At 59.5% G+C, this 12,227-nt stretch overlaps 2 protein-coding genes across 6 annotated transcripts in view; one reads left to right on the top strand and one right to left on the bottom strand.

Annotated features, from left to right (window-relative positions):
* NAT10 (N-acetyltransferase 10) overlaps window positions 1-1,708 on the top strand; it is a 34,255-nt gene extending 32,547 nt beyond the window's left edge. For all 3 annotated transcript variants that reach the window (XM_059709723.1, XM_059709722.1, XM_059709724.1), the window contains exon 29: window positions 984-1,708. In XM_059709723.1, the coding sequence (XP_059565706.1) occupies window positions 984-1,092 (109 nt within the window). In that variant the 3' untranslated portion in view covers window positions 1,093-1,708. The remainder of the gene's footprint in view (window positions 1-983) is intronic.
* Window positions 1,709-7,359: 5,651 nt separating this feature from the next.
* Window positions 7,360-12,227, bottom strand: part of ABTB2 (ankyrin repeat and BTB domain containing 2) — a 138,089-nt gene continuing 133,221 nt past the window's right edge. For all 3 annotated transcript variants that reach the window (XM_059709718.1, XM_059709719.1, XM_059709721.1), the window contains 5 exons: window positions 11,983-12,085; window positions 11,541-11,631; window positions 9,416-9,484; window positions 8,710-8,823; window positions 7,360-7,688 (listed from right to left, as the gene is read on the bottom strand). In XM_059709718.1, coding sequence (XP_059565701.1) covers window positions 7,491-7,688; window positions 8,710-8,823; window positions 9,416-9,484; window positions 11,541-11,631; window positions 11,983-12,085 — 575 coding nt within the window. In that variant the 3' untranslated portion in view covers window positions 7,360-7,490. The remainder of the gene's footprint in view (window positions 7,689-8,709; window positions 8,824-9,415; window positions 9,485-11,540; window positions 11,632-11,982; window positions 12,086-12,227) is intronic.

Raw genomic sequence — 12,227 nt, 5'->3', positions numbered from 1 at the left:
CAGAGCGTGGCCGCTCCGGCCGTTGGCTGGGCTGTCCCTGCCGTGAGGAGCCCGGGTGGCAGCTCCGTGCTTGAGGGCTGAGTCCGTGCAGATTTGTGCTTTTGGAGGTAAAACTCTGACCTCTGTCACTGTATATTCTTAGAGGCCTTGCCTTCCTTCCCTTTTCCCTCCCCTCCTGAGTGGTCACTTCATTCAGGTGATGTTCCTGGCCCTGAGGGCACTGTTCACCCTCCCGCATAGGGAGGTGCTTGTGCCCGAGCTTAAGGGCAGGGAGGAGTGAGGAACCCGCTCGCCACCGAGATGTGTGACCCGAGTTGGTGCTCCTCGGGCTTGCTTCTTGTTCAGGAAAATAAAGTGATAGCGGCCCCTCAGGAAGTGGTGTCGGGTTTGCCTGGAGCCTCACGCTTTGTGTTAGGGTCCCTGGGACAACGTGTCTGGTTTCCAGGGTGATCCTGAGTGGTGAGTGGTGGGAGGGAATCTCCCTGGCGATGCCTTAGAGTTTTCTTGGGGTCTTGGGAGAGGGGAGCGTACAGGACTCCGAGAGAACGCAGACTTCTGCTACTAAGACGTGGATTTCTGCCCTGGCGGGCGCTCAGTTAGTTGGAGTGTTGTCCATACACCTAATGTGGGTCCGATTCCCAATCAGGGCACATACCTAGGTTGTGGGTTCAATCCCTGGTCAGGGAATGTACAGGAGGCAACTGATCGATGTTTCTCTCACATTGATGTCTCTCTCCCTAAAATTAAAAAAAAAAAGATGTGGATTTGTCCCTTCACCCACAAGAGCCCAGTGAGGGCAGGGGCCGGGTTGCCGTGCTGTCCCCGGGCCCTGACGCTGCCGGGCGTGCTGACAGGCCTGCAGGGACATCCGTGTCTGCCTGGGTCTCTCGCTGTTTCAGGGGATAGGACCCCTTTTCAGACCCAGCAGAGCCGTCTGTGCAGCTTTCATTCTTTCTCCTTTACTGCTGCTCTTTCCCCTCCAGTGACAAGAAAAGGAAATTGGAAGCGAAACAAGAACCCAAACAGAACAAAAAGTTGAAGAACAGAGACACGAAGCACAGAAAGGACATGAAACTGAAACGGAAGAAATAGCGGCGAGAAGCTTGGGCCTCAGCAGCTGACTCGCAAGGGGACACCCTGACTCTCTGAACCGACTCCGGCTGGACTGGGCCGCGGCCCGTGGAAGGCAGCGCGGGCCATCAGCCCTGCGGCCGGCCTGGGACTCGGTGCCGCGTGGGGTGGCTGGAAGCACTCGCTGCCGAGGGGGTGGGCTCAGACCTCGCCAGGGGCCACCCTCTGTGCCTGCCGGGGTCGGCCTCCTCCCAGCCGGGCCTGCCTGTCCCATAAGTTCATGTTTTGTGTTGGGTCCGGCTTTTCCTTTCCCACGTGTGTGGGAGCCACGCCGGCTCTCGTCCCTCCTCAGGCGCTGAGTGCGCTGAGTGGTGGAGCGCGGGCCTCGTCATGGGCTTGTCCCGGCCCCTGGCCTGGGCCCGGGGGCCTCCGGTGGCCGTGGGGTGCTGCCGCTGTCACTCCTGGCTCCCGCAGGCGGCCGCCAGTGCCCGACCTCCTGACTCAGGGTGGCTGTGGCTTTCGAGTCCCCAAACTTATTGCTTTATCCATTCGGGGAAATACGTTGGGAAAGACTGCCTCCCCGGCCAGGCTGAGAGGGACAGAGGGTCTATTTTTAATAAATAACATCTAGAAAGCTGCCGCCTCTGGTACTCACTGGCTCCACGCAGGGGAAGGTGCGTCTGGCCCTGTTGGTTCTGGGGGTCTTGGCTGCCGGAGGCTGTGGGGGTGCTGGAATCGAGGCCGAGGTGGGGCAGGGCGGCCCGGGCTGACATCCCAGGAGCCTGTGGGGCAGGTGGCTGGCCCGGCCGCGCTCGCTGGTCGCTGAGGGACTCGGTGTGTGCCTGGGGGCCTCTTCCCCCAGCTCCTGTCAGGTGGTGTGTCCCTTCCCTCTGTCGGGGACACGTTATGTGGCGGCTTCACACCTACTTTGGTACGTCTGACGGCATCTACTTTCCGGTCCCAAATCCGGTACTGCTACCGAAATGGCCCCGAGGCCGCTGTAGGGTTGGTCCTTCTCCGTGTCGCCCAGGCAGTCAGCTCAGTGGTGCTGTGGTCTGTGTCTACTTTGTGGCTCCCTGGCCACATCCATCTCCAGCTTCTACTCTGTTCTTATTTTTACCTGAAAAAATGCTTGTGCTTTGGTGACTAATGTTCCTTGCTTTTTTGTAAATTTAGGTCTTTTTTTTTTAATATTTTTATTGATTTTTTACAGAGAGGAAGGGAGAGGGATAGAGTTAGAAACATCGATGAGAGAGAAACATCGATCCGCCGCCTCCTGCACATCTCCTACTGGGGATGTGCCCGCAACCCAGGTACATGCCCTTGACCGGAATTGAACCTGGGACCTTTCAGTCCGCAAGCTGACGCTCTATCCACTGAGCCAAACCGGTTCCGGCAATTTAGGTCTTTTGTGAGTCAAAATAGATTCTTTCCTCAGCCCTGACACGTAACCGGGGTCCTAGACGGCCAACGCACGGACGGGGAAGTGAAGGGGAGCCTCTGGATCCAAGAGGATTAGACATGCGGCCCGGGGACTTGTGGCCACAGGGGAAGAGCACGCTGTCCCTTGCGCCTGTGTCCGTGGCGAAGGGGCCTTTTGTCTCCTGGCTCTGCCGCTTCCTGCCTGAAGACCCCCGTGAAGGCTGCATTTGCTGAGAGAGGAGAGATGAAAAGAACTCTGATCCGTTTTTCTCAGCGTGCCTGAGCCTGCCTGTCAAAGAGATCTCCTTGGGAGAGCGGCCGAAAGCAGAGTCAGAATCCCACGTGGGCTGAGCCACGCGGCCCACGTCCCCAGGGCTGCTCTGCTGGGCCAGGTGCAGGGAGGCGCCCCGAAGCCGACTGCCTGCCTTTGACACTGGCTCTGCCCTGACCCTTTCTGTGACCCCTCCCCGCTGCCTCGTCCACATCTGGAAACGGGAGTGACCATGACAGCACGCGCTTACCCGGGGTGAGGGAAGAGCCGAGGACAGTGCCTGGCAGGCAGCAAGTGCTCGCCTCGTCCGAGTCCTGTGGCCCAGAGCGGCAGGGGAGCTGCCGTTGCCACCAGTGCTGGCGACTGAATAGGACCGGCTTTGTCCTGCCCCCGCCACCTGAGCCAGAAGAGGAGCCCCCTGGGGAGCAAGGAGCGTGCATTCGCAGTCAGACCGGCCGGCCGCACGTCCTCCAGCAGCTTTGCTTCTCAGACGGCCTTCCCTTTTGCACACAGAACGCAAGCCGACCTTTCGCCTGCTGTGCACAGTCCTGGTCCTTTTACAAAGCGAATGTTCCTAAACAGGTCTCCGCACTTCACGGCCGTGATCTTGGGTTCTCCTCCAGACCTGAGAGCACGCCCGCCTCCCCAGGCCTCGCCATCTGGCCCCCAGACAGTGACATCTGTAAAGCTCGCCATCTCGGGAACTCTCACTTGTGAAATGAATGCTGTCACCAGGACGGGAAGGGGCTGAAGATGCCCCAACAAAGGAGGTTCCTAAGTGGTCTCCATCCCCGCGAGTGGAGCCGGGAGGCTGGAGGGGCCGGTGCTGGCCTGCTTCAGTGTCTCCACTGCTCATCTGGCCCCGCAGTCCCCAGCGCCCAGGAGAGGACACAAAGGGGGCTGTGAGGCTGGGGGAGGGGAGGAAGTAAGTGACTGTCACCTTGGAAAAATGTGGACTCATTATCTAGGCCATTACGCCAGCCAGCGGCCAGCTCTGGGCCAGCCTCAGGCCTGGGGGAGGGGGTGGGGCTGGCATCCCCTCGGGCCCTCAGACCAGAGAGAAGGGGGTGTGGTCACTCTGGAAACAATTGGTTAGAGTTACCCTGTGTGGGTTCTGCAGAGGGTGGGGGTGGGGGCGGGCAGAAAAGGGGAGGCTTGGGGCTTTCTGTTGCCTGAGGGGGCTCTGAGGAGAACGCCCAGACTGAAAGGAAAAGGGAGGCCTGGGAGCCGGAGAGCAGGGCGGGCCCAGTGTTGGCCTTGGGGCCCTGGTTGGACTGGGGGGATGAGGAGGCCCCCGCTCCAGCAGCAGAAGTGCGAGCTGATTGCCCGGGGACGGCTGCAGTAGGACGGACCCCTCCGTAGAGAGAACAGACGTTCAGCCTCTGGTTTCCCAGAACTCCTGCGAGGAGAATCCACTTCCTCCCCAGCCTGCTGGGCTGAAGGCCTGGAGCCGCTGGAGGGCACCTGGCCCCACACTCGGAGCAGTGCCCGGTAGGAGGCCTGGCCGCCAGGAGAAGGTGAGGTGACCCTCCATTTCCATTAGAGCCTCCTGGTCCTTTGGGAGGATGTCTGATTTCCCCCTAATTGTTGTTTTAAGTGCTCTCAGGAGAGTGTGTTCCTGCTACCTGAAGGCTCAAAGGGGTCCTACACCTTGTAATCTCATCTTTGCTTTAACTTGCCTTCCGTCCAAAAGAGAGAAGGAAATGGCCTAGCCCCATCCAGGACCAGCCTCCTAGGTCTTGCCTGAGGGCGTCCTGTAGGGTGGGGGGACTTGGGAGGGTGGACGCAGACCCCGGAAGGGCAGCCCCTGCGGATGGGGAGGGCTGGGCCAGGGGCAACCTCCTGCACAGGGCCTCTGCCACGGGGGTGGTGTCGTGAGCGCACCTCCTGCCCCTGCCCCCCAGAGGGCGCCATGTGTCCATGCAGGGCCCTCTCCCTACCACTGCCAGGACCCAGGCTGGGCCTCTAGCTGCCCCACCTGGGCCAAACCCAGTAAAGTTGGGAAAGGGGCCTTTCCTGGTATAGACCCCAGGAGGTCTTCATGTTGTCCCCCCATTCCCACAGCCACTCGGTCAGTATTCCCAGTGACCTGAGCAATTTGCTTTCCTCTACAGGCAGGGACCCTGGACTTGGCACCTGAAACAAACTGGGTCCGGGAAACCCTTGGGCCCGAGTCACCGGCTCACTGTCTCTCTCCATTACCAGGTGGCTCAGCAGGTTCTGGAGGGAGGTGCCTACAGCCGGCCAGACCAAGATGGAGAAGGCCTGCCCCACCTCACTGGGCCCACAGGTTTGGACTATGCAAGAGTTTACAGGCAACTATTAGGACGACCCCAACAACAGCTCCCACACTGGGGCTAGGGGAGGGGGGTCTGGGCTCAGGGGAGATCAGAAAAACCCCTAAACCCCTGGTAGGTGTCTTACTCCTGTCATCAGGCCCTGGTCCCTCCAGGCAGACACCTTCTGTCCAGTCAGTGGCACATAAGTGCTTAACAAATGGGAACCATTTTATGTTATCAGCTGCCTCATTTGACAGAAGGAAACTAAGGCCTAGCAAAGGAAGTACAGTAAAACCTCGATATAAGGGACAGATTCAGGTGAGGGGGTGTCCCTTAAAGCCGAAAGTCCTTTACATAAGAAAGTAGGTTTACTGATCACGTATGTTAAAAAATTGACAAATTAGTTTATCTGTTTTTACTACATAGGCATGTTTGTATAATTATAACGTATGAAAAGTTCAGTTTCACAGAAAAGTTCCCTGTATGTATGATTGACTTTAAATTTATACTGAACAGGCCTAGTCGATGTGCGCTTTCACCACGAGTAAACAAACGCACCGGCTGGGGCGTGGCTTAGTGCATGGGGCACATTGGCGGGACCGTTGAAACTGCCGAAAGCCAGCCACAGAACGACAGAACCAGTCACTGTAAGCGATGCCGTGTGGTCACGTGCTAAGCATTTGCTGCACATTGTTTGTAAGCGGTGACTCTTGGGTTTAAACATGGAGACTATAGTTGTAGGTATGTAACATTTGTGTCAGTGAAATTACTCGTGTTTTTTCCAACATGTGGCTTATTCGCTAAAATTTGTTAAAAGTAACAGCGAATAACAAAAAGGTAGCCCTGTTAATTTAATTATAAGCAAATCTTGGTTAAAAGCATCTTAAAAGTAACAGGATGTTAATTTTCACATGACACACGGATGCGAAGTTTTCTCCTTTAAATTGAGGTCCATAAAATCGAGGGTTTCCTGTACTTGCTCCATGCCGTGGAGTTGGCAAGGGCAGGACCCAGGCTCAGGTCCCGGGTGAGGCGCGTGGGCGTGGGGGGGCACGCAGAGCTTTTGGTGGGTTTTTCCTTCCTGAGAGACAGGGAACCGGCTCCGGGCTCTGGTCCTACGTGGGCTTCTCCCAGTTCTGAACTCTGAGCAGCTCACCGGGAGCGACGAGGCCAAGGTCATGGTTCATGGGTGTTTATTGTTAATAAAACCATAGTACATTTACAATAGTGACATTAATGTACAGTTACAGTATCATACAATATTATAGCAATAAAATACGCCTCTTCCTTTGTACATCCAGCCAAGCAGCTAGTCGAAAATATTTCCCAGGATCGCAAGCCCCGGCGGCTTTCCAGGCGACCGCGGCGCCGCCGCCTGAGTGCCCAGGACTTTTGGTGAATAAATAGTTTCTAAGGTGCGGCCGGACAGGAAGGCTACACCCGAGTATGCTGTCCAGAGCGCCCCCCAGTGTCTGGTCCATAAATACGACGAGTGTCCAGGCCTGACGCTGCGTCTCCGCCCCAGCAGAACCCGGAGCCTGCAGGTGTCGGCAGGTAGGAGAGGGGAAGCCCTTTCCCCCGAGCCCTCCCCTCTCCCTGGTCCTGCAGTGCCCCATCCCTTGGCCCCCCGACACCTGCAGCTCCCAGTCCAAATTAAAGGACGGTTCACTTGAGAGATCTGCCCGAGGGCACCCTTAGGGCTCTGCCTCCTGAGCCCACAGAGGCAGCCTGACCCTAGGCCTGGGGTGTCAGGCCCTAAACCCAGCAGCAACAACAGAAGCCGAGGCCACCAGGCTCCGTGGGAAAGCTCAGAAGGCATCAGCTGGGGAACTGCCTTCTACCGCTAACTGAGCAGGTTGGCGGTCCCCAAAAGAGGCCCAGAAACCAAAGAAAACGGAACTCAAAGTGACCCTCTGTGCAGGCCCCCAGGGGCCCATAGCCAGCCTTTCAAAGGCCTGACCTTGAGGCAGTTCAGAGATTGGATATTGAGGAAAAGTATTGGCTTTGGAATGAGAGGGCCTGGGGCCCAAACAGAGTGTATCTTCTATACATTCATAGGAGGCCCAGGAGCCAGTCTGAGCTCACCTCGGTCCGGGGCCTGCTGTTCAGAGCAGAGGTGAGTCAGGATCAGCCACCACCGCGAGGAGGAGGGGCGCACAGGCTCTCCTCCTCCTGGTCACAGCTGCCCTCTGCCCGTTACTGGTTGAGCAAACAGCTCTGGGACAGAGGGGTTGAGGGTGCAGCTGCCTAGCGACAGGTGGGCTCAGGGCACATCTCACTGCCCAGGGGCAGACAGACACCAGAGGATGTCTGAGGAAAGAGGTCCTAGAATGAGCCCTGCCCAGTGGGGCCTGGTACGTCCGTAGGCTCTGGCTACACTGTGTCCAGACGCCCAGGAGCACTCGCTCCCAGCCCAGATGGGGTTGGGTGTGGGGACCCCACCCGCCTCACACCCGGGAGGTGATGTAGACGGAGTGCACGCGCTCGGCCAGGGTGCTCTGCAGGTCCTGCAGCGGGTCCAGGCCCTGTACCTTGCTGCTGCGGCCGTAGATGAGCTGCCGGAAGGAGTCCTGCTCCAGCAGGGCCTTCATGTGCTTCAGGAAGAAGCCCTCACAGAACAGGGCCAGTTCGGGGGCGTTGTGGATCTGTGGGGACAGGGAGAAGGGGTGAGACCCCAGCCTCGCACACCCCCCCCCCCGGGCCAGGGCCTGGGGGGGGGCATGTCCTGTCTCTGCAGCTTGAGGTGACACCCCCTTATCGAATTCCTTCCCAAACCACCTCCTTCAGGTTGGACTGACTGGGTTCCAATCCCAGATGCACCACTGGGAACGTCTCTGGTCTCCTGCCTGTGTCCCACGGGGATGGTGTTGAATGGCCTTATCCCCATTGGATTGGAAGCTCCCTGCTAAGGCCAGGGACGGTCCACTGCTGGGTGGACATGAGGGGTCACGGGGTAGATGCTCAGTAACTCTTTTAACTCGGCAGATACAGAGGGACTGCTCTGGGCGCCAGGTTCGAGGTCACGTCCCCGCAATGCTCTCTTAGGGCTGATGCTCTAGTCTGGGGGATTCGGAGAAGCCAGGAGCCAAACAAGCAAGGAAACGCCAGAGTCAGTGCTGGGAGGAAGCGGGTGGGTGGCAGCTGCCTCGTGCGGAGCGGGGCGCGGGAAGGAGCTCCCAGAGGGGTGGTCCTCACAAGAGCAAGAGCGCTGGAGTAGGAACCAGCTGAGGGGAGACAGGCGGCCGGAGGACATGTGGGCAGGGCCCCAGGGGCCTCGGGGACCTTGGTGAGGGTAGGATTTTATTTGCCTGGAGGCAGAGTTTAAGGAGAGGAGTGACAGAGGCGAGTGGACTGTGGGTGAGCCAGGATGTGTGGAGGGGAGGCCAGCACAGCAGTCGGAGAGGTAATGGTGGAAACAGTGGAGGAAGAGGGCCTAGCTGAGGGAGTTTTTCTTTAAAAAAATCAAATGTAATTCCTGAGTCTGAGCTGGTGATCATGCTGTTTGCTGAGATGGGGAAGATTAGAGACCAGGTTGAGGAGAAAACCAAGGCCCCGGGGACTGGATCTGACTCAGGCCCCACGCTGCATGTGGCCTCACGGGGCAGCAGTGACCTCAGGGGCGCCTGCGCTTAGCCTGGGCAGAGCGGAGGGCGTGCGGGTCCTCACCTTGGCGTACTTGTAGGTGTTGACGGCGCTCTCCACGCTGAGGGTCTGGGAGCACAGGATCTCGCAGTGCCGCTGCAGGGCATCCAGCTGGAACAGGCTGGCAGCCGACAGCAGCTGTGGGGGACAGAGCACCTTGGGCATGTGGGGCCGGGCCTGTGGCCCAGGCATCACAGAACAGCAAGGTGCTGGGCCCGCCCAACCTCCGGGGCCCGCCCACACCAGCAGGACACTCCCAGGGCCTTGGTTTATGTCTGTTCTAAGCCAGCTGAGTATTTGCTGGGACACCCGGTGGTGCAGGATGGACAGATGCTGGCTGGGATGTCTGACCTTGGGAGTCTGCAACGCTAAACTACACGCTTTGTCTACATGGCCTTGTAGCCCTGTACCCCGGCAGCAACAGGCCCGTTTTCTAAGCGGGAGGAGGTGAGGGGGAGGCCCAGCCTCCTTCTAATCCTCCAGGGCCGACCACCCCCACTGGGAGTCCCTTCCTAACCCCCAGGTGTGGCCAGGAGGTCAGGCTCCATGGGTGCATAATTCCCCAGCCTCTCAGAAGGGCCCTTCCTGTCACACAAGGACCAGTGGAGGAGCAGGAGGACCTCACAGAGGCCACCTTCCTCCCCTCATCTCTCCAAGGGCTGAAAGTGGGCTCAAGACCTGACAGGCGGGCACTGGGTCCCGTGCCCGACCGAGCGGGCCAGAGCCTCACCTCCAGGATGTCGGCGGTGGGGATCTGCATGGACTCCGTCCCTCCGTGGTACAGATACTGCATCATCATCTGCAGCGAGAAGAGGCTGTGAACGCCAAGTGGACCCGAGTGCCCATGTCCCCCGAGTGCCACTCCAGCTGCTCCCCGTGGACCCCAGCCCGGCCCCGCCTGCAGATCCTCCAACTCCCGCTCAAGCTGAGACTCCAGTGTGCATCTTCGCCGGAGAGCAACCTCAGAAGTCAGCCCAAGACCTTTCTCTCCTGAGTCCCGTCCGGGAGGGTTCCTCGCACCCAGGAGGGAAGATCTAGTCACAGCCGGGCACTGAGGCCCGAGGAGGGAAGCTGGCGTGGCTTAGGTCACTCAGGCCCTGTGACTCCCACACCAGAGTCCTCCCAGTGCACCAGGTACCATGCTGATCACCCCTCCTTTGACCTAAATTCTAAATACGGGGCTGGGACGGAGGGAGGTGGGGCTCTGAGGGTAGCAGAAGCCGGCCTCAGCTCCCCTGTCTGTGCTGGGACTCCTCGTGGAGGTAGAGCCAGATCTGCGCCCTCCTGGAGCTGTTCCCTTGCAAAGAAAGCACAGAGCTTCCGGAGTCGGCCCGAGGCGGTGGGGCCAGGAGGGGAGCTCCGTTCGGTTCTGTGAGGTCGGAGTGGCAGCTCTGCCCTCACGCTGCAGCCTGGGGCGGTTCCCAGCTGGAAGGACAGTGCCCCTGGCTGGCTGAAGAAACGGCTCCAGCAGGGAACTGGCAAGTGTGTGAGTAAACAGCTCCGGCCGCACAGTCGGGCTCTGTTAGGACGGGCCCCAGGCTGGGAGAGGCACCAGTGGGTCTAGGGAAGGAGCCCAGCCTCTGGGGTGAGGAGCAGGGAGGGGGCCTGGCCAGCCTCATGTCAGCCCAGGGCAGGCCCGGGAGACACAAGTCCCTCCCTACTGAGGAGTGGGGCTCCCCTGGTGATCTTACCACGGCACGTGGTGCCTGCCCCTCACCATCTGGGCACCAGCCAGACGGCTTGGCTATCAGGGCAAAACAAAAGGCCCAGGTGGGCAGGTGAGAGCTCCCAGGATTCTTTGCTAAAAGATGGCCTCAGGGCAGCCCCTCAGCAAGAGGGGCCCCTGGGCGTGGGCTGGGAGCTGCTCCTGGCCTGGAAGGCAGCCGCCTGCTGCATGTGGAGAGTTGGTGTTGGCAAGGCCCCGCCATCTGTGGTGCCTGGAAGGCACTAGAATGCAAGTCCCTAGAAGCCAGACCAGAGCTGCTCCCTCAGGGCCTTGCTGAGGGGCTGGTGGCCGCAGGCAGAGGTGGATTAAGTTTGCATAGCCTGGCACTCCCCAGGGAGGATGTCTTCGGGGTGCTCCGGGAAGGGCCCCCTGCTCCCCCACCCCACCTGTCCCACTATTTCACGCCCTGCCTCCTGGAGCCCAGGGCCCCTGTTTCCTTCCGTCTCCCCAGCACCCGAACGACAAGTGAGGGCACGGGGGAGACGACCATTTCAGATGGGGCTTCTGGGAGATGGGCCTCTCCCTTTAAGTCATGAGCCTGTGCTGTGCAGGGCCAGGACCCCCACACTCGTTGCTTCTGGACCTCAGTCTAGAGACCTGCAGCTGCCACTTTCCAGAAAGGAGCTCTCAGCCCAGCCTGTCTCCTCCCGACCTCGCCTGGCAGCCAGCTGTGGAGCTTCCATTATGCAACCTCTGCTGTTCTCCAAAGCGCAGAGATCAGAAGACCTGCCCTTGATCTCCACCACAGGATGGACTCCTCATGCCCTTTTCTGCTCAGCCAGCATGGCTCGGGGGACTGATGCAGCAGACACCGTGAGTCCCCACCCGTGTGACCACCACCCACCTCGGAGGTTGGGGTTCCGCCCCAGGTTCTGCGTTGCCAGCAGGCGCTTGGGCCACCTCCCGGCTGCGGGAGCTCGCTGAGGCCCGAGGGCTTGCACACGGGCCACGCCTGTTCGCAGACGTGTCGGTGTGCCCAGGCCCTGAAGCTACCACCCCACCATGGAACAGCTACCGTGGCCTGGACGCTCCGGCCCGGCCACTGATGCAGCAGGACACAGGCTGCGGTGGAAGGCTGCGACTGACTCGCGGCTGCCCCCCAAAGCGTGCAGCACCGAGACCCACCCACCTGGAAGATGTGGTACTTCATGTCGCTGATCTCGATGGTTTTGCTGCTGTCGCCATCTTGTTCTGATTTATTGGTCATCAGTGTCTTGAACCTGGAGCAAGGGGACGAGACAGGCGGACGTGACTTCCTGTCACTGTGCGCGACGGCACCATCCATCACCTGACCCGTCCCCGGGAGAGGGAGCGACTTAGAAGTTACTGCCGTGCTCCCGGAATAATCCTCAGTGAGTGACACTTTACATCTCCCGGCTGACAGCTGGGCCCAGCCCTGCTCTGTCCCCACAGGAATGACCATGACACCTGTGGCCAGGGAACTGACTTTCCGTTCCAGAATATTTGTTTTCGAATAAAGACGATGACCTCGGTGCTCTCGGCCCCATGGCCCCGTGGGTGGGCGGAGGGGGCTCTGTGATGCACGTTGGTCACCCGGGGGCTGGACCCACCTGTTGGAAGCCGTCACCAGCAGGACTTTATGTGCATAGAACAGCTTGCCCTCCACGAGGAAGGTCACATCTGACATCTCCTTGTTGTTCAGAAAGTGAGGATCTGTGCCGGGAGGGAAGAAAGAAGGAAATGACCGAGGAGCCCGCCTCCAGGGTGTGAGGGGGGTTCACAGGGAAGAACAGAGGAACAGGCCAGGCCCTGGCGCCGGGGGAAGGAGAACAAAGGTGAGGGGGGGGGAGAGGAG

This window comes from Myotis daubentonii, chromosome 9 (assembly GCF_963259705.1).
Source record: "Myotis daubentonii chromosome 9, mMyoDau2.1, whole genome shotgun sequence".
NCBI lineage: Eukaryota > Metazoa > Chordata > Mammalia > Chiroptera > Vespertilionidae > Myotis > Myotis daubentonii.
This window is presented reverse-complemented; position numbering and strand designations above follow the sequence as displayed.